This window comes from Neoarius graeffei, chromosome 4, assembly GCF_027579695.1.
Source record: "Neoarius graeffei isolate fNeoGra1 chromosome 4, fNeoGra1.pri, whole genome shotgun sequence".
NCBI classification, from domain to species: Eukaryota; Metazoa; Chordata; class Actinopteri; order Siluriformes; family Ariidae; genus Neoarius; species Neoarius graeffei.
The window spans coordinates 18,219,859-18,240,791 of record NC_083572.1 but is presented as its reverse complement, the minus strand read 5'-3'; the positions used below and the strand labels follow the sequence as shown (position 1 = coordinate 18,240,791).

The 20,933-nt window shown below is 42.0% G+C and overlaps 1 protein-coding gene across 1 annotated transcript in view; it reads right to left on the bottom strand.

The window, feature by feature from the left end:
• Window positions 1–440: 440 nt before the first annotated feature.
• The window catches only part of ndufs1 (NADH:ubiquinone oxidoreductase core subunit S1), a 30,481-nt gene continuing 9,988 nt past the window's right edge, over window positions 441–20,933 (bottom strand). Inside the window, exons 10-19 of the mRNA XM_060918968.1 lie at window positions 20,763–20,877; window positions 20,485–20,630; window positions 18,477–18,605; window positions 18,104–18,233; window positions 8,511–8,671; window positions 6,537–6,691; window positions 6,232–6,407; window positions 5,263–5,397; window positions 893–965; window positions 441–725 (exon numbers count right to left, since the gene is read on the bottom strand). Coding sequence (XP_060774951.1) covers window positions 634–725; window positions 893–965; window positions 5,263–5,397; window positions 6,232–6,407; window positions 6,537–6,691; window positions 8,511–8,671; window positions 18,104–18,233; window positions 18,477–18,605; window positions 20,485–20,630; window positions 20,763–20,877 — 1,312 coding nt within the window. The 3' untranslated portion in view covers window positions 441–633. The remainder of the gene's footprint in view (window positions 726–892; window positions 966–5,262; window positions 5,398–6,231; window positions 6,408–6,536; window positions 6,692–8,510; window positions 8,672–18,103; window positions 18,234–18,476; window positions 18,606–20,484; window positions 20,631–20,762; window positions 20,878–20,933) is intronic.

Genomic DNA, 20,933 nt, shown 5'->3' with positions numbered 1-20,933 from the left:
CCCCATTACACCTCCCATTCAAGCTTTAAGTGAAATCTTGAAATTTGACTTGAAAGACATGCATCTCATGTAACCATGACGATATTATCTCGTAATAACAACTGACTAAATAGACCATGCAGATAATAAAGACGAAGTCGAAATCATTAAAGCAAGTACAAGCTTCAACACAGAAGCAGAGTGTAAGAGAGGATGCCCCCTATCAACCTCTACATAACGTCATTTTTATAGAATTAAGTGCTACAACTGATGCATATCTCTCTTTCTACAGTTTGACAGCAAAGTCTAGAATATTATAAAGCAGAGAACTGAATGCTCATAACAGCTAGAGAGACATAACTGAATAAATTTAGCATGAACCACCTCAGTTTCTCTTCCACATTAACTCTGATATGGTTTGAATTCATGTTGCCAGTACAGATAGTGTACATGAGAACAAATGGACATCATACAACTTTATTCATTACGAGCTTTCGATAACAAAAGCAGTTCTCCCTCCATCTCAGGGTGGGAACGAAACGTGTACAACATTTTTGTTAGCGGATTTAAATAGAAGCAAGATTTATCAGCTGTAAGTGTGGAATGAATCAAACACTAAAATTCATTCGATTTTAAGATGGTAAAAGGTGCGTTTTAGCAGATAGCAGGCTCCTCTACTGCTGCTGCTCCCTCTGTCACAGCCTTTACACACTTAGCCATGGTCTGGGAGGCCCTGCTGATGGAGTCTATTAAGGGAGGAAAAAAAAAAAAAAAGTCATCAGATTACAGTTCAAGCACAGTGCTATTAAAATAAACTGCAGAACTATGCACAACGACATACAAATCACAAAGCCCTAGTCTTTGTAAAAGCCAAGTTGACACTACATGATGGAAAAAGAGCATCAGTCATTACCTGTCATGTAGAAATCTTTCACTGAAAGCTGAGGAGGAACAAGAGGCTCTGCAAGCAGAGACTGATTCACAGCCTGGGAAAAGAGAAGAAATATAATCTAAATACCTGCCAAGGAGGATAACAGGGGTGGGGATGGACAAATCAGTAGCCTGGGATATTAGGGTTTTGTTTGTTTTAAATTGATCGTTGCCTGATGGACAAGTAAGCGCCATAAGCTAGTGGTCACCAGCATTTTTTCCCCCCTTCCTTCATTCAACCTTGACTTCTTCAAAGTGCAGTGTCTTGCAAAAGTATTCATCCCCCTTGGTATTTGTCCCATTTTGTCGCATTACAAGCTGGAATTAAAATGGATTTTTGGAAGGTTAGCACCATTTGATTTACACAACATACCTACTACTTTAAAAGGTGTGAATTGTTTTATTGTGACAAACAATAATTAAGGGGCGGCACGGTGGTGTAGTGGTTAGCGCTGTCGCCTCACAGCAAGAAGGTCCGGGTTCGAGCCCCGTGGCCGGCGAGGGCCTTTCTGTGCAGAGTTTGCATGTTCTCCCAGTGTCCGCGTGGGTTTCCTCCGGGTGCTCCGGTTTCCCCCACAGTCCAAAGACATGCAGGTTAGGTTAACTGGTGACTCCAAATTGACCGTAGGTGTGAGTGTGAATGGTTGTTTGTGTCTATGTGTCAGCCCTGTGATGACCTGGCGACTTGTCCAGGGTGTACCCCGCCTTTCACCCGTAGTCAGCTGGGATAGGCTCCAGCTCGCCTGCGACCCTGTAGAACAGGATAAAACAGCTAGAGATAATGAGATGAGATGACAATAATTAAGATGAAAAAGCAGAAATCTAGAGTGTGCATGGGTACCCCCCAAAGTCAATACTTTGTAGAGACACCTTTTGCTGCAATTACAGCTGCAAGTCTTTCTGGGTATGTCTCAATAGAGATAGAGCTAATAAGCTTAGCACATCTAGCCACTGGGATTTTTATCCATTCCTCAAGGCAAAACTGCTCCAATTCCAAGTTAGATGGGTTGCATTGGTGTACAGCAATCTTCAAGTTATGCCACAGAGTCTCAATTGGACTGAGGTCCAGGCTTTGACTAGGCCATTCCAAAACATTTAAATGTTTCCCTTTATACCACTCCAGTGCAGCTTTAGTGTGTTTATGGTCATTGTCCTGCTGGAACATGAACCTTCATCTCAGTCTCAAACCTCTGGCTGACTCAAACAGGTTTTCCTCCAGAATTGCCCTGTATTTAGTGCCATCCATCTTTCCTTCAGTCCAGACCAGCTTTCCTGTCCCTGCAGATGAAAAATATCCCCACAGCATGATGCTGCCACCACCGTGCTTCACTGTAGGAATGGTGTTCTCAGGGTGATGGGTTTGCACTACACATAGCCAAAAAGTTCAATTTTAGTCTCATTTGACCAGAGAATCTTCTTCCATGTGTTTGGGGAGTCTGCCACATGCTGTTGGGCAAACTCCAAACATGTTTTCTTCAGCAATGGCTTTTTTCTGGCCACTCTTCCATAAAGCCCCGCTCTGTAGAGTGTACAGCTTAAAGTCATCCTATGGACAGATACTCCCATCTCCACTGTGGATCTTTGCAGCTCCTTCAGTGTTGTCTTTGGTGTTTTTGTTGCATCTCTGATTAATGCCCTCCTTGCCTGGTCTGTGAGATTTGGTGGACAGCCTTCTCTTGTCAGGTTTGTAGTGGTGCCATATTCTTTCCATTTTGCTATAATGGATTTAATGATGCTCCCTGGGATATTCAAAGTTTAGGATATTTTTTATAACCCAACCCTGATCCATACTTCTTCACAACTTTGTCTCTGACCTGCTTGGAGGCTCCTTGGTTCTCATGGTGCTCACTTAGTAGTATTGCAGAGTCAGGGTCCTTCCAGAACAGGTTGATTTATACAGACATCATGTGACACTGATTGCACACAGGTGGATCTTAATCAACTAATTATGTGACTTATGAAGTGAATTGGTTGGACCAGCTCTTATTTAGGGGTTTCATACGAAAGGGGGTGAATACCTATGCACACTCCAGATTTCGTTTTTTTTTCCACCTTAATTATTGTTTGTCACAATAAAACAGTTTGCACCTTTAAAAGTGGTAGGCATGTTGTGTTAATCAAATGGTGATAACTCTCCAAAAACCCATTTTAATTCCATCTTGTAATGCAACAAAACAGAACAAACACCAAGGGGGATGGATACTTTTGCAAGACACCAAGTTATTTGGCATGTTCTTTTAAACAGCTTGTGGTTCACAGTGGTCCGATGTAAAGCGATGCTGTAATTATTAGGTATATAATGATTCACCCAATTCACAGATTTGATTCACAATCTTGGGTTCATGATTAGATTTTCTTATGATATTTTTGAAAAATATCAGCTCTCTACTGTCTAAACACCACAATTACAGCTAGGAAAAATTAAGATTACACAGCCAGATAATTGTGATTCATTTTTTTATTGTACTGATTTTAAGAGTCATAGATTTGTGTCACAATTTGTCACACAATATATATATATATATATATATATATATATATATATATATATATATATATCTTTGCATGCTTAGTAAATCAGAGCACACGCTACTTGTTCTGTAGCCTACCATCGACTGCACTCTGCCCAATTCATCAGATTAATCAGCTTTCATGAATGGCATCTGAATGTTTCTGAATCAGGAAACGCATGAAACTAAGCACATCGTCATGCAGCTAGATGCACAGGCTTAGCTAGCGAGCCGTGCAGCAGTGTTTTACACGGCCAATTCTCAAAAAACACGGCCATAAAACCCCAAACGCCCTATAAACTTTATACTAACCCGCGCTAACCAAAATTTTGTGAAATTTTGTTGTTTTGTGAGGTAATTTCGTGCATTTCTATGGACATTTTTGTTAACGGTCAGCAGCTTCCCAGGGCGTGCCCAGCACGTGTGCTTTCCATATATGGAAGTTAAATCGAGAAAATCAAATTTACTGCCAAAAATGTAGCGTTCTTATTGGTCAGACTTCAAAACGAGGCTTGAATGGAAGCAAAATACTACGAGTTTTGAGAGTTTCGCTAGCAAAGCTCGGCAGGTTTAGAGTGAGTAGGTCATGTATTTAGATAAATATCTTCAAGAGTTTATCATACAAGCATGATAAACATATTGACAAACTTTATACTTTACAGTTTCCAAGGTGCCCACTGCCAAATAATATTATAGTTTTTAAAATGACCTAAATTAGGTGAAACAAAACTTGTCACCTTCCTCAGTCACACCGGACTCGGCGCGCTGACAGCCCACTTCCGCGTTCATAAAAGACTGTTCCCATGGTAACGGCATGATAATCACACTCACCCTTTCGGTTTCGATTGGTTTCACTTTCGCCAAGATTTACATTATCTTAAATAGTACTTTCATAAACTACCATTATTATTGAACTTTTTGTATCGTTTACAGTATTTACATTTCAAGTAACTACAGGAAAATTTCCTTTCATTTGTAACTTAATTTTACTTATTTTTAACTCCTGTTTATTGCATTTTTTAAGAGAATCAAAAAATACATTTTATGTACATTTCGTAAAATCAAAACTTGTTAAAGGTAGCTATTATTTTCAGTTGTATATATATGTATATATTTCATAATATTAATCTTCAGAGTTGGCTGAATCTCATTTATCATCTTTGTTGTATATAGTAAAGATGTATTCTGTGTAATAGGACTTGATTGCAACAATTTGTATTTTTTTTTTGTCTTAAGTGCACTAGAAATTATAATTTAAGGTTTCTGCTTTTATTGCAGGAATTTGTAAAAGATTTTATTGATAATTACAGTGATTTGTAAAGTTCTGGTTAAGGAGTAAGAAACTAAATTAAAAAAAAATATTGTTAACGTTTTATTAAGTTAGTAAATAAAATGTGTTAAATGCCTAATAAAACATAATTCACACTTAAAATTAATGTTTTCGTTCATTTCTTTTTAAGGCTCAATTGCAGCTCCAGAAGTCACCAGATTGCACCAAAAAAGATTCAATTTTCAAAATTTGCCCCCCTGGTCACAAACAAGTTACACACCCTATTTTCAGAAAAACACTCCCAACCTTCCCAATCCTGGCTAGATGTCAGACTCAAACAGTATATTTTATCTCTGAAGAGAAATACCACAGTTCATAGCTAATGACTTGCTTATTTATTTCATTTCATCAAGGGTGCAAACATGACATGCTCCCTCAGACAGTTTCTTAAAAAAAGATGACTTCTTTTGAGTCGTCCCCTATACAGGCACAGGAATTTATATTTTCGCCATACTTTATCATATTTTATCCAAAAAATAAAAAGGGAGAGGAAAAGAAAAAACCTCCACCAACCTTTGAAAGCTCATTAGCCTGTTTGAAGTAGTTTGCTTCCTCCACATCATCATAACGCACCAGGTTGGGGGCCACCTCTGCCAGTCTGTTCCTCACCTCGTCTAATGTCTCGTAGGGCAGAGTGACTCCAGCCAGCTAGCAAAGACAAAACAGAGTACAAGCTGGGAAAAATCCTGACAAATACCTCTGAGGGAGAGAGCCCAATATAAATGAGATTTATATTTAAAAATAAATAAATAAAGCCTGCCATTCAGAAAGTCACTAAAGGGTGCTTTTTTAGTCTGTTTGAATCGAAACCTTGTGGATTTTCCAACCAGGTACAGTTCTCTTGTGTAGATGAGGACATGTTATCTCCACTCTGGCGTGGACCAAAACAACCAGTCCAAGACTGTCTGAGTGAGTCGCCTTTACTCCAGTTCCAAGCAAAGTCGATGAGGATTCGATTGGAGTGAGAAAGCAATTGGACTCTGGTTCACTTTCTGTAATAGGTTGATTCAATATTGTATATTTTGCATTGCTTGTAACATTTTCTTTTTGGAGAAGTGAGCTGCTAAACTGAGTTACCAGGCAGCACAGTTGCACCAGGTATTCTGGATATTTGGAATGACGAATAGAAAAAATAAAAAAGGTACAATGCACATTTTAAAATGATTAGTCAGTCAATCTAGTAACTTATTGAGTGCCAGCTCCATGTTCTCTGTCTTTGGATAGTTTTTGCAATTTCTAAATGCACATGCCAAAGCTTCGTTTCCTTTTTTTCACTGTAGTATTTCTGATCAATGAATGAAAGTTTTACAAGGATGTTTATAGGCCTACAGGACCCTCAGACAATTTTGTTTTGGTTTGTTTACTAATGTGCAGTGTGAAACTAAACCAAACCAAAAATATCTACTTCACTCTGGTTCATACTGTTTAAATAAACTAATAAGCACATACACTGTGTATTAAATTATGTCCGCGCACACGCACCTCAGAAATGGCTCGAAGGATCTTCCAGTCATCGCGGGCCATACCAGGTGGGGTGACTGCCACCCTGGTTTGCTGGGCACGCCCCTCTGTATTTACGTATGTGCCGTTCTTCTCTGTGTATGCTGCACCAGGCAGGATGACATCCGCCATGGAGGCTCCCACATCACCATGGTGACCTGCATTAGGAGTGAGAGATGACTGTTGTGGGATGCTCATTGCCCTGGGAATGCAGTTAACGTAAAGCACACAGGAACCGTATAATTAACTAAATTGCTCCTGTGAAACCTGTGAAAGACTAGACTCACCCTGATAGATAATGAAGGTGTCTTTGGGCAGGTCTGCTTTAGTAATGCAGCCAGCATCAGCTCCCAGCAGGAACAGCACCTTGGGTGGGTTCTTTCTGATTGCCTCCACACCAGGTTTATAGCCCAGATCCAGTGCTGCTACCTGACTGGCCACTCTACACACACACACACACACACACACACACACACACACACACACACACACACACACACACACTCTTCAGCGTGCCTTAGATTGAACAGTTAGTTTAATCATCTAAAATCCAGTAAAAGTTTTGTAGGAAAAAATTAACTCCTCTAGAACAAAAATGGACTATTAAATGGGAACTGAAGGCAAATTTTTATCATCAAAATTCTATTTCTCTCATTTTATTAAATATAGGGATGCATTTTGATCAGGGCTTTGAACCAGAATTTTTTTCCTATTGGTTCGTTCCGAACAGAAACAGAATTTTAACGTTTCCGGTTTTGGGTTCCACCATTAAATAGACATTCCCGAACCGGTTAGAACAAAAAAAAAATTTGTTCCCGGAACGGTTAATTACGTTCCCTGTCAGCTGTTTAACAAATGGCTATAAAATTATGTCTCTGTCTCATCCAGCTTAAGCCAAACGTAGGCTAATTCTATTACAACCTTCATTAAATAAGACAAGAAATAATTCAAAACAATTATTATTTCAAATGTTGGCGATTTGGATTCTCAGTATGTCTTCCCATCTACACAAACAGAAAAAGTGCCAAAAATGAAAGAGAATTCGTTTAGTGTGTTACCAAAGGCGAGTCAGGCCCTATGCATTGATAGGCTAACAGAGGTTAACGTCATTTAATGTTCGTGAGCCTCTCATTAACATGGACAAATATATTGATATCGTGTTTGAAATTGACGTTTTTGAATAAAAATAGACTGCAATATTTACCTCTTATTTAAGATGTGGAGACGTGATAGTAGTCCACCCTCCCGCTCTCTCCATTCAGTCAGCGAACATCACACAGGAAGTGAACCCCAGCGGGTCATAGAAACTTGCGCAGGAGAAGAATGACTTTTTTATTTGTAGGCTACGGAAACTTTGAGGAACGAAATAAAAACCGGTATTAACCGGTTACCATTATTTTTAATAAGCGTTTCTGTTCCGGAACATAAAAAAAATAATAAAGTTTCTGGTTTCGTTTCTGTTCCATGTGAAATAGAAAAAGTTCCCGGTTTTCGTTTTCGTTCCTTGAACCAGTTCAAAGCCCTGATTTTGATAGCTACTTTGTCACTGCTATAGCAAGTTATGAGTGTTTAAAATATGCTATGTAATATATCAGTCCGTATGTCAAAGCAATGGCCGTAAACAAGATACGTTAAGACGTGTGCGAGACATCGTAGGACAGAAGTAAAAACATACAGCGGAAATCAAAAAGTGACCAACATTCGCCAACGTTGTCAAAAGACGCGCGCGCGCCCTCTTTCGAATGCTGACATAATCAAGCCGGAAGTTTTGTTTGTTTTGATGGCAATCAGGAAAGTTTGAAAAAAGTAGGTAGTAATCGTCATTGAAACTCGTTTTTGCGCAATATTTCGTTTGGAAAACAGTTTTCAAAATGGCAGCACTGACACCTGGCTGACACTTGACGTTTCAAAGTCTCGTGAAGATCATGTGGATAAGCGACGCCTGCCGTGGCCCAAACGAACTAAATTCAACATGGCTAAAAACCGAATAGGCCGATAAGTATAATATTTAATTGAAATTAGTTGCCAATATGAGTCACGATATAAGGTTACTAAAACCGAAAACGTAACTGAATAACACGTTAATTAAGACATAAAGCAAGTTTAAATATGACTTCAGTTCTCCTTTAATGAGCTGTCACCTTACTAATGCACTGACTAGGCACAATCTATCTAATCTACTACCAATGTCTGAACATGCACTTGGCACATACAAGGCAGTTACTTTATAAAAAGTTAGACAGACAAGAAACTGGACTAACCTGTGCAGCACATTAAGGACCTTCCATCCCTCATCAACCCCACTGCTGACACGAGCATTCTGAGCAATTGTGGATACAGCACTCAAGATGGCAGCACCATCTGCCCTCTGGAGACAGGAGCTTCCAACCACCACTACTGGCCGCTTGGCCTGGGCCAGCACCTAACACCAGGAAACAGTGCGGTCAGGGTTATAATTGCCATCTTGGATGAACTCAATGGTACACGTTCATTTTTCCAACAACTAGGTGTTTATGCTGATCCTGGAGCTGGTGCCTAATCCTGATACATTCTTTACTTTTCTGCAAAATGAGTAAGAAATGACTTCAGTGACCACCTTTTAAAAATAAAACACAAACAGTGGGTGCCGTGATGGTGCAGCAGTTTCCTCCCACATCCCAAAACAGAAAGGTTGGTTACTATGAACTGCTGTAGGTGTGAAAGTGTGTGTGGACGTGTGCCCGCATGGTGCACTGGTGTCTCATTCAGGAGGTATTTCTGCCTTGTGTCCAGCATGAATGTAATCCCTCGACTTTCACACGACACGTTACAATTTTGATTTTTAAGGCAATCCGATATCTATATCTAGCTATGGACCCTTTTCACGTGACGTCACGACAAACGCGGCCGCCATTTTGGACGTGTACTACCAGTAGTTTACCACAGCCAACATTGAGGAACGGCAGCAAAGAAAGTTTTTACTTTCAGCAAGACTTCCATCATGCCACTATATTGTTGTGCACCTGGATGTAGTAACCATCAACAAACAAGGCAAGGTTTATCATTTTATCGGATCCCAACGGAGAAGATGGATAGCGGCCATTAACAGATTGGCAGCCCTCGGCATACCAACGCTTGTGTAGTGACCACTTTGTTGGAGGTAAGACGAATAAAATTAGCCAGAAAAGGCATTACATTGCTGTTAACATTCTGTGGCGGCGAGTGTGTAACCAAATAGGCTAAAATAACCCATTGTAACCGCTTTGTTCTTCTGTAGTAGCTATTGTTGACTAGCTAATGTCAACAAGTAGCTGGTATGTTACTGTAGCAATGTTTACGTTCAGTCATTTGGATGACTGTTAAAACCTTTCAGTCTCAAGTTTTTCCTTTACTGTATTTACTAGTTTACTGTAATTATGATCCGGCAGCTATTTACACCGGATCCAGTATAAATAGCTGCCGGAGCCGACGTCCGAGGTTCCGGAGCGCGCTCTGGCTTGCTCTCCCTCAAATTAAACAGCGCGCGCCGGCTTGCTCCCGGAGTGCTCCGGCCGAGGTTCCCCTCAAATTAAGCAGCGCGCGCCGGCTTGCTCCCGGAGTGCTCCGGCCGAGGTTCCCCTCAAATTAAGCAGCGCGCGCCGGCTTGCTCCCGGAGTGCTCCGGCCGAGGTTCCCCTCAAATTAAGCAGCGCGAGCCATCTTGCTCCCGGAGTGCTCGGGCCGAGGTTCCCCTCAAATTAAGCAGCGCGCGCCGGCTTGCTCCCGGAGTGCTCCGGCCGAGGTTCCCCTCAAATTAAGCAGCGCGCGCCGGCTTGCTCCCGGAGTGCTCCGGCCGAGGTTCCCCTCAAATTAAGCAGTGCGCGCCAGCTTGCTCCCGGAGTGCTCGGGCCGAGGTTCCCCTCAAATTAAGCAGCGCGCGCCGGCTTGCTCCCGGAGTGCTCGGGCTGAGGTTCCCCTCAAATTAAGCAGCGCGCGCCGGCTTGCTCCCGGAGTTCTCCGGCCGAGGTTCCGGAGCACACTCCGGCCGAGGTTGCCCTCAAATTAAGCGGCTTGCTCCGGAGCAAGCCGGTGCGCGCTCTGTAACCTCGGCCGGAGCACTCCTGGAGCAAGCCGGAGCGCGCTCCGGAACCTCGGACGTTGGCATGCATGTGTATGGCGATGGGTTTTTAATGACATAGGTATACAGATCATGTGGGCCGAAGTCAGGTAAAGACGAGGGCTTCGTGTACTTCCGTACGTCAGTGAACAATCCTGGTGGAAGCAGGTAAACGTCGTTCTCTAAGCCTGCTAACCTCAATTTTTGCAAATACCTCTCCCTCTGCTCGCCCTGTAAATGCCCTACGTCGCTGGATAGTGAAGGTGTTTTCTGCATCTCGCTCCTTTTTCTTTTATGTTTTTCGTTTGTCGCCTTCCTCGCATTCAAACTGATTCGAGCCGAAGTCCACTACATGTCCAAAATGGCGGTCGCGTTTACGAAGGTCACGTGACTGAAAAGGGTCTATACCAATGACTCCTATACATGATGTGATAAAATTCAATTTAGTAGCGTCCGATCGATATGGGACCAACTTTGTTCGGAATCTAAGGTAGTGTTAATTTGTGAATTATGATGCAGACAAGGACAATTTTACCTTTCACCTTGCCAGCATACAGTATGTGCACATCAAGTTCAATAACAGGAATAATTTTACACACACTAATTGCTCTTGTTCGCTAACAGCTGTCAAGCGGCTAGAGATAATGAGATGAGATGAGATTACTGCTTTGATTCATAGGCTCCAGATAGAGGTCTGCACGGGACAGAATTTTCAGTCCCGCTCCCGCATTGTGCAGTCCCGCTCCCGCAAAGAATTATGATTTTCAGTCCCGCTCCCGCCCGCGCCTGCCATATTTTGTCCCGCTCCCGCCTGCAAATCCCGCATGATGCAGACGTTCGCGTTATTTCTCACGAAAGTTCTTGTCGTTGGCTTGGGGAATTAAACATGCTGAGCTTAGCTGAGCTCTCCACTGACCGATCCTTCACCTAGCGCATGTAGCGAGGGTGCACGTTGCCAGGCGGCATGTGCAGCTGAGGCTTTACAGAGATACCCAACACACCTACCAAAATCTACAGTGGATATTAAGAATATTGTACATAGCTTATATGTCACTGCTCACATTTACATTCTACAGGGTTTCTGCAGGCTTGAACAAGTTCAATTTAAGACTTTTTAAGACCATAACAGGTTAAATTTAAGACTTATGCCACACAAAAAATAAAGAAAATTGGGAGCGCCTGAATTATTTTCAAAATAACAAAATTTATTATCATTCACCAATGAACTCATTACATCCCTAGGGTGCGCGCTTGCATTAATGAGGAACAGAAATATAACATGAAGTGGAACGTTATGGCATTAATCATTGACGAACCGACTAAAATGGGGGTGTGGGGTCAGAGAGGGAGAAAGGGATGTTAGGAAAGGGTTTGAAAAAGTTTGAAAACCACTGCATTACGCTAGATCATTAACAAATTGATTAAATAGAGAGAGAGAGAGAGAGAGAGAGAGAGAGCACTACATGTACAGGTATCTGAGCTCTGCTCCTTTGGTTGCAATCTCCTCCTCTAATCCTTTCAACTCAAGCATTTTTTCTTTACAAGCCCTCCTAAGGGCATTCGATTTTGAAAGGAGCTGGGCCATTCGGCTACCAGCCTTGCTCTCTGCCTCTTCTGCCAGCTGCAGTGGAACGTTTGGGCAATGTTAGAATCAGGAAACATGGCCTGAAAAAGCTCCCCAATCTTGTCATTGCTTTTATACGAGTGATGCATTGTCACTGTGTTTAAAATCCACAACGCTTCGGCTTTTAAAGTTGCAGTGGAGCCAAAGACATCCCGCAAATCACTTGAAGATGAGGCATTCGATTCCGTACGGTTTGTGTGTTGTAACGTTACAGTTCGCACGGAGTTAGCTGATACACCGTCTCGAGATGTGCTTGGACCTGACAACGGTGAACAAAATTGAGTGATGGCATGCGATTGTTGCAGATTTTTATGGGCAGCCTGGTGCTTCTCCGCTTTCGCGTGCGATTCCGGTGCCTTTACGCCCAGGGTGCCGAGTTTGAGTGTTCTTTTGCACAATGTGCAGTACGCCTCAAACGGATTATTTGGTACACGTTTTAACCAGTCTACGAAATAATTGCGTTCAAGCCAGCAGCCGTTAAACTTGCATTTGCCCATTTTGCTACAAACTGTGACAATCTCCCTCGCTTCTTTTAGGCTCTACTGTCTAAATGCGCGCGTACCATGCCCTGTGCATCACCATGCCAACCGGGCTAGACGCCGGATTCCACTGTGTCTCATTTGTAGTTTGCAGCGTAGCCTACTGATACTAAGTAGGCCTAGCCTATATGACTAATTATGAATATCACCAACGCATTTAACAAAAAAAAAAGCAAAATGGGGTAAATGGACGTAAGGATTTAAGACTTCACAAAATTACATTTAAGACCTACAATGCAAAATATGCTCGTATTTTAGACTTTTTAAGGCCTTAAATTAGGATTATCAAATTTTAGACTTTTTAAGACTCTGCGGAAACCCTGATTCTAGGAAATACAAGTAGGCCTATAAGAAATTAATATAATTTAAAGACACAGCGTGATGGTGCCCCGCCCCCTACTTTGAGTGGATTTGAGCATAAATATCTACAGCTCACAACACTTATCATAACAAGCAAAGGGCAGCTGATTTCCCTCTGTGTCGTACACGAGTGAGAACGACTTCCAAATGCCTGATTTCAGGACTCTTGACTTTTTAACGGTAAATGTACCTCTTTTTAAAGCAGCACTTACTTCTGAAGCACTGTGAGCTTCACTAGAGGAGCTCTGCTCTTCTGCCATGATCGGAGATCTCAAACACGGAAGAGCGGAAAGGAATCGGATACGTACGCGAGATTAGACCACATCCGCAAATTTAGGCATTTTAAAATGTTTTTATTAATGCCAAATAAAATATCCAGCACAAATTATATATGATAGACATAAATTAATAATTTATACATTTTATTTTAAACACGTTTTTAGTTAGCGGGACTGCAGCTTATCACCTCTCCCGCCCGCATTGTGCACTCCCCCTCCCGCCCACGCCCGCAATGAGCTTTCAAAACTTGTCCCGCGCCGCACTGCTTTGCGTTGAGTCCCGCGGGTCCCGTGGGACTCCCGCGGGAGTGCAGGGCTCTAGCTCCAAATTTAGATTCACCGCAACCCAGATAAAATGCTTGAAGCTGAATAAATAAACAAATGAACAGTGCCAAGGTTAAGGTTTTATATATAATAAAAATAGCAAATGTGGTCCAAGAAAGAAACAACCTTTCAGAATGCATTCGCACCAAACTAAGTAGGAGTTCTACTACTACAGTACTGCTTTTCTAAAGCAGAGGCACTTACATTAAATAGTTGAAAACAATTAAGACTTGCATCTACCATCTTGTCCATAATTGCTGATTACCAAATGTTTATAGTGTATAGACTCTGAAGGATGTGTGTTCAGAAAGTGAAAGACGATACTTCTGAATGCATTCATGCAGGCCTTTCAATTACATGAAACCTGCGACGGAGAACATCGTAGGCGCCCAAATTAAAAAGGTGCCCAAATTAAGGTCAAGCGCCCAAAATATGCTACCAAAAGTAGAAAGGAAAAAAAAACCCCAAAATGTTGATTAAATAAACTTGGCTGCATAAAACCCAATGTCTTGACTTTCTTCTTTAAAAACACCAAAATTAGCATGCATTTCTCATAATTGACACAAAATCCGCACCATTCCCATGTTGTTCCAGGTTCATCGAACTAGCCATAAGCCTCGCGCAGAGCACGAATTCTCCATCAACGGCGATCGGCACGCCATGATTTTGTGGAGGAGCGAGACTCGCGTACCAATGACCAGAGCGGGATTTCCACATTAGGTAAATAATCTTTCATATTGTTTCATGGCAGTTGGCAAACAGCTTTTAGGTGCATTACCGCCACCTTCTGGACTGGAGTGTGAACCAGAATGTTTACTACCCTATTGTACCAAATTCTCCTAATAATTCCTGTATCATTTAAACAGGGATGTGATTTGGGGCTGGTGAAATTATCTGAAAATTTTAGGCGGGGGTCTGGGGGCCACAGGCCCCCAGCTGGTCCAGGGCAGCACCCTGGTGGGGGGACAAGGGGGGAAGCCCCCCGAAGCTCCTGGGTTTTGGGGTTTTCTGACTTAAAAATTGTACTAAAATGGCAAGCAAACACACAAGAAAAAACTTGTCATGATTAACAAATTCAAGCCAATTTAATGGTCAACATGCAACTCTGACACACACACTCACTCACTCACTCTCTCACACTCTCTCACTCGCGCACACGCACTCTCTCTCTCTCTCTCTCTCATGCTCTCTCTCTCGCGCTCTCTCTCACGCGCTCTCTCTCACGCGCTCTCTCTCACGCTCGCTCTCTCTCACTCGCTCGCGTGCACTCTCTCTTGCGCGCGCACTCTCTCTCACTCACGCGCGCGCACTTTACGCTCGATCACGGAGGCTGCCATCTTTCAACTCTGTTTGAAGCGAGCTTACGTACAGCTATCTAACAAGCGCGTTCATTGGTTGTTACAGAGCGATGGGCCAATCACGTACCTCGTTTCATCTCAATGATGTAATTGCGTAAATGACGCAATTACGTCAATGAGATGAAACGAGGTACGTGATTGGCCCATCACGCTGTAACAACCAATGAATGCGCTCGCTTCAAACAAAGAGTTGAAAGATGGTAGCCTCCGTGATCGAGGCGTAAAGATGCAAATCCGAGGCTGCCATCTTTCAAACAAAGTCGGAACGAATAGGATACGAATGCAGATTTGAGGGAAAAATCGGAAATTTTTTTTTTCAAGTTTTGAGGTGAAAAAAGCGGAATTCCGCGAATTCGCGGAAAAATCACATCCCTGTTTAAAAACTTAAAAATAGCCCCATATCCCACGTTATCTGACCTCAACTGCAATACCTCTCTGATGCCTAGTTTCATTTGATTTAAATCAGGTAAAAGACTGAATAAAAGAGAGCTATTCAGGACACAACAACTGTGTGTGTTTAAGATACAGCTTGCATCTTAAATACACACAGTTGTCTAAATGTGGGTGGAATCAGTGACTTGGAGTTTGGTCCTCTTGTTAATGATAGTCTTAGACACTGGCCTTTCATTTAAACTAAGATCTTTTACCTGGCTACATACTGTGAATTGCACTGCCGATTCTTGTGATGTGACTGAAAAACCTTTTGTGTTGCAGGTCTGCTACAGGTTCGTCTCTTTGATGGCAACAGTGCAGAACTTGCTTTTTCATTCACAGCCTCCTTTCCTCCAGGCTCTCCTCAGGCCCCAACACATCTTTTAAATACCAACTAACTGTATTCTAATTATTTTTGTCATGTACATCAAGACGGATTAATGCTGTAGACGTTTTGCAATAAAAGGTAAAAATAACATTCATAGATTTCTTTATTTATTCATTACTTTGTAGCTAAAAAAGCAGCAGCAGGTTTAAACTGGGCACTGGGAAAACAGCACTTTGCGCGTGCAGAAAAGCCTAAGCCCATGTTTACATTAGACCGTATCAGCGGATCATCAGATTAACGTTTTTAAAACGATTAGTGTGCACACAGCAACACCAATACACGATTTGCGTGCACACAGCAACGCCAATACACGGATACGCTCGGCTCCGCAGGCATCCTGCGCTCCAAATCACTCCGCCCTGAACAGCGAGTGCCCTCTGGAGGGTGCGCACTCCGGCCCTGCGCAGCTCACACAGCGCACGAGTGAAGTGCACAAGCCACGATTCGGGACTGAGCCGCTGTGTGTGTGATCCCAGCGCATATCACTTATCACTTGCAAGTGGAAGGATGGCAAGCCTAAAGACAATCATAACTACACAATGGGCAGTATTTGCATCAAAATTTGCAGTATTTTCATACTTTTATACTCTTTAATGAAAGGTGATACAAGGCGGAAGTCCGCGCCGTTTTTCAGCAGTCGCGTCACATGACCAACGCCAGCGAATCAGGAAGGTGGATGTCACAGTGACGTTGTCCAATGAGACGCCAGCTAGAGCTCAGCACAGCGTATCCGCGTATTCTGAATGTTTACACAGCACCGGAGCTGACACGATCTGGATTGAATACGTGGACGCTGGCGGATTCCCGTTTCCCGGCGTTTCCAGGCGGTTTAATGTAAACGGACAGTGCATCCGCGAAGAAAACGAGACAGATACGGTCTAATGTAAACGTAGCCTGAATTACCCTGGATCACGACAGAAAAAGGCCAAATTCAGAAATACAGGGTGTAGCCCAAATTATGTAACTGAAAGGCCTGTCATGGTCGTTATTTTCACACTGTGCACTAACAAACTCCCAGATCTGATGAAGATTCAGGGGCCTTTTATCACATCAGTTAACTAGAAATGAAAGTGGAGCAAAGAAAAAAATCCTGAACTTTTGAAAGTCAAACTAAGATGGGGATGGGGGGGGTAATGTCCCCCGAAACAATTTTAATAACATAACACGCAAAACCCTGCATTCTAGTGCATTTTAGTACTTATTTTCCACTAAAACAAGTTATAAATTTTAAGCCTTTTTCTTTCATGTACATTTATGATTAACATGTCAAAAATATCAAATTTAATTCCCCTAGTTAATGAGTAATTTTCAGGAATGCATTTAGAAAACGCGGTGATTTTCCTGCTACACAGTTCATTATTTTGAAAAAATCAGACAGTTGAAGGTAAACTCAGCAAAATCCCAAAACAGTACTGTTAAAAAGTAAAGGTCTGTTAGAGTTTCTAAAGCTTTCAGGTTTCAATGTTGGGGACATTGAGCCTCGTTTATCAATCTTTTAGTAGAGTTGTGCGTTTGCAGAAGCTAAAGTGAACTAAACATTTCCTATTCATATTTATGCGAGTTGAAGCCAATTGTTTACATTAGTTTGTATTGTCTGTAAATTTAAACACACCAATGAATACCAAATTTCTCATGTAAATCAGGGGGGCGTAGCTAGGATTTTTCGGGGGGGTGTCACAGACTGACTGGCAGCCTGAGTACATTATGTAACAAAAAATAATTAACACTGCTAGTTTTAGGCAGCTTAGAAACCGGCTCTTCCATTATTGCTGTTTCTTCCATGTTTTCTTGATGTTGTGTTCTAGAAACGGCACTAAAACTTTGCTTCGAAGCCACAAAATGCAACTTTGATGGAAAAAAATATATAATAAATTGCTTACCTCTCTTCACGTCGAAAGAAGGAGGAAAGTTTTGCTTGTTTTGACACGGCGAATTATTAACATGAGGAAATACTTGTAATTCGCAACTAAAAAGACTGCAGCGACACTGGCAGCTTGAACATGCTTTCTAGTGCGATTGTGTTGCGCTTGCGCAGAACGGTGTCAGTCCTGCGCGCCTTAGCTCGTGCACCTGAAGGCGCGTGCGCCTAACGTGCACCGTTAACAAAGAACACCTGTCTTTAAATCAGTGAACTACGTTTGGGCTATTTAAGGACCGTGCCCATGCAAGGACAATGCGAAGAATTATGCCACGTCTAAGAATGCGACAAATCCGAAAAATAAATTTCTCCATTCAGAAAACCGGAGATTTTCAAGAGTTTTGTCAAATATCCGGATTTCTGGGTAAATCCGGAAGACTTTCATCTATAGTTAACTGCTTGAACTAGAGTTCGCAGCTTAGCAGTGAAAAAGGGTTGACCGTCAAACCCAGGTAATATGTTAAGCTAGAGTCAAAAAGCTGATATAAACTGATCAACTAGACGTTCACTGAGACAGCTATATTAGTTGTAACGGCAGTAAGAAGATGGCGTTCGTTACCTGGCAGTAAGGGTGAATTCCGTCAGCGATCTCCTGCAGCACCTGAGTGGAATCACCCAGGTGATTGTAAGAGTAGCTAAGATCTACATGATGACCCACCAGAGAGACTTGCAACTCATTATGGAGCCAACTAGGAAGAGAGAGAAACAGCCATTTCAACATTACTTTAAATGTTACACATTAGACCAGCTCCAGAATTCTTGGCACATCAAGAGGAGTTAAAAAAAAATAAAAAATAAAAAAATAAAGGGCTGTGGATGAAAAAATGTCTGTAGTTTGCATTAAACCGATATCTTCACTGAAATAAGAATCAAAAGACTCAAATCTATTAAATGGTGTTATAGCAAGCAGCGCTATGCTGACAATCAAGCACCTCTTTCGGATGCGTGCGTTGAACAGGGGAGCCTCAAAGCGTGGGTTTGTTCCAATCAGAAGCAGCAGATCACACTCTTCAATGCCAGCTATACGGGTGTTCAGCAGGTAATTAGAACGCAGGTCGGTTCTGGATGAGGGACAGAGTTCAGAGTGTATTTAATACACGTTATCCATACACACATTGCCAATAAGTATCTCAGAAATGAGGCACTTCATGATCACTTAGAAGGGCTCCTAAATCAGGGGTGTCAAACGTACGGCTCACGGGCCACATCCGGCCCGCACGTCAACCAAAGGTTCTTCATTCTTTGAGTCAACCATTACCACGAAACACAAATGGTCATCCATCCACTAGGTGGTGACAACCTATTTCAAGTAAACAGCTAGTCATTTATGACTAAAACAAGATCACGATCTAGCTTCTTGCTGTCAAGTGTCAAGATGTTGTCAAAGAAAAGGAAAGTTGATAGAGTCGAAGCTTTCAGGAAAAGTGGACGAAAGCCTAATTGTTTTGGGAAATTAAAAGCAAGCCAAATTGTTTAATTTGCTCACTGAATCGCACTCTCTCTCACACACACACACATTACTACCACATAGTTTTTGAATGGCGAGGGCAGGCAAATTTTTGACAAATTTAGCTATTTTGTCACTGCTATAGCAAGTTATGAGTGTTTGAAATATGCTCTGTAATACATCAGTCCATATGTCAAAGCAATGGCCGTAAAAAAGATTTGTTGAGACCTGTGCGAGACATCGTAGGATGGAAGTAAAACGTACAGCGGAAATCAAAGTGACCAATATCTGCCAACGTTCCCTGTGTCTGAAATCACTCACTCGTTCACTACTCCCTATATAGGGAATTACTATATAATGAATACAATGAAAAAAAAAAAAACGCTTTTGGACACTTGTCCGTCACGCTGGTATTTACGTCATTACTGTTGCACAGTTAAAACATGCCAGATCAGTCGGCTGGTGAGTTTTTAAAATAATAAATACATACATGTATTTTGTGATAAATCCATATTATACTGAGCGTATTTCCTACATTAATCAATACAAAGTACCGGCACCTTTCAGTTCTTTTCAATCAAGGCTGAGTACTTTCTTCTTTGCCGCTGCCTTTTATTAAATCAAATTTGAGACTTAATTTGATTTCTTTCAGCACGACCACAATGCATGATGGGATAAATTGCTTTGGTTAGTGACCATTATTGTACACTCCTTTTCGTGATACATTGTGGGATACTTTGAGTGCACTATATAGGGTGTAAATAATCCTCACTAAGGTTTCAGGCAGCACTACAAAATGGCGTCTCCACTATATAGTGCCCTATATAGTGAGTAGGGAGCGATTTCAGACACGGGTTATCAAAAGACGCGCGCGTCCTCTTTCGAATGCTGATGTAATCAAGCTGGAAGTTTTGTTTGTTTTGACAGCAATCAGGAAAGTTTGAAAAAAGTAGGCAGTAATCGTCATTTAAACTCGTTTTTGCGCAATATTTCGTTTGGAAAACAGTTTTCAAAATGGCGGCACTGACACCTCGCTGACGCTTCACGTTTTGAAGTCTCGCACAAGTCTCGTGAAGATCGCGCAGATAAGTGACGCCTGCCGTGTACCAAATGAACTAAACTCAACATGGCTAAAAACCGAATAGGCCGATAAGTATAATATTTAATTGCAATTAGTTGCCAATACAAGTCACGATACAAGGTTACTAAAACCGAAAACGTAACTGAATAACATGTTAATTAAGAAATAAAGCAAGTTTAAAAATAACTTCAGTTCCCCTTTAAAAGATATCAAACAAAAAGTTGGAAATGTACTGAAACGGAATCAAATGAAACGAATGGGAAATGAGCCTAGTCATTGTTTTACCGATTCCCAATGAATCGTCACCCCTGTCGACACCCCTGTCCTAAATAGAGGGCTTTATCAGAATTGGATAAAAAGGGGAAAAAAAGGAATAGGATTTCCTCACTTGAGATTAACTAATGGAACTCACCCAGCACCAGCCATAGGGAAGATCTCCTCAGTGCAAAGGATTTCACTGTCCAGTCTGTTCAGCAGGTCTTTCAAGGCTACCAGAGACTCTGCATCTACCAACCCACCAGCAACAGCTGCAATCTCAGAGCCCTGGACTCCCTGGAGCTGCAAATCCATTTACACGCATACAAAATGTCACAAAAAGACAAATTAAGATTGTTTAAATAAACAATTAGCTATAGTTCATACTAAATCTTTAGCACAGCATTCATCCAGAAAACTATATACGATAATTACCACGCCAGCTACACGTGTGAGAACATCCTCCCAGAAAGTGGGCACCAGCTGACCGCTGGCATCCTTGACCATGGGTTGGGTCAGGCGCTGCCTCTTCAGTCCATCATAGGCAAACCTGACAGAAGAAACAAGAGAGAGAGAGAGAAAGAGAGAGAGAGGGGGGGAAAAAAG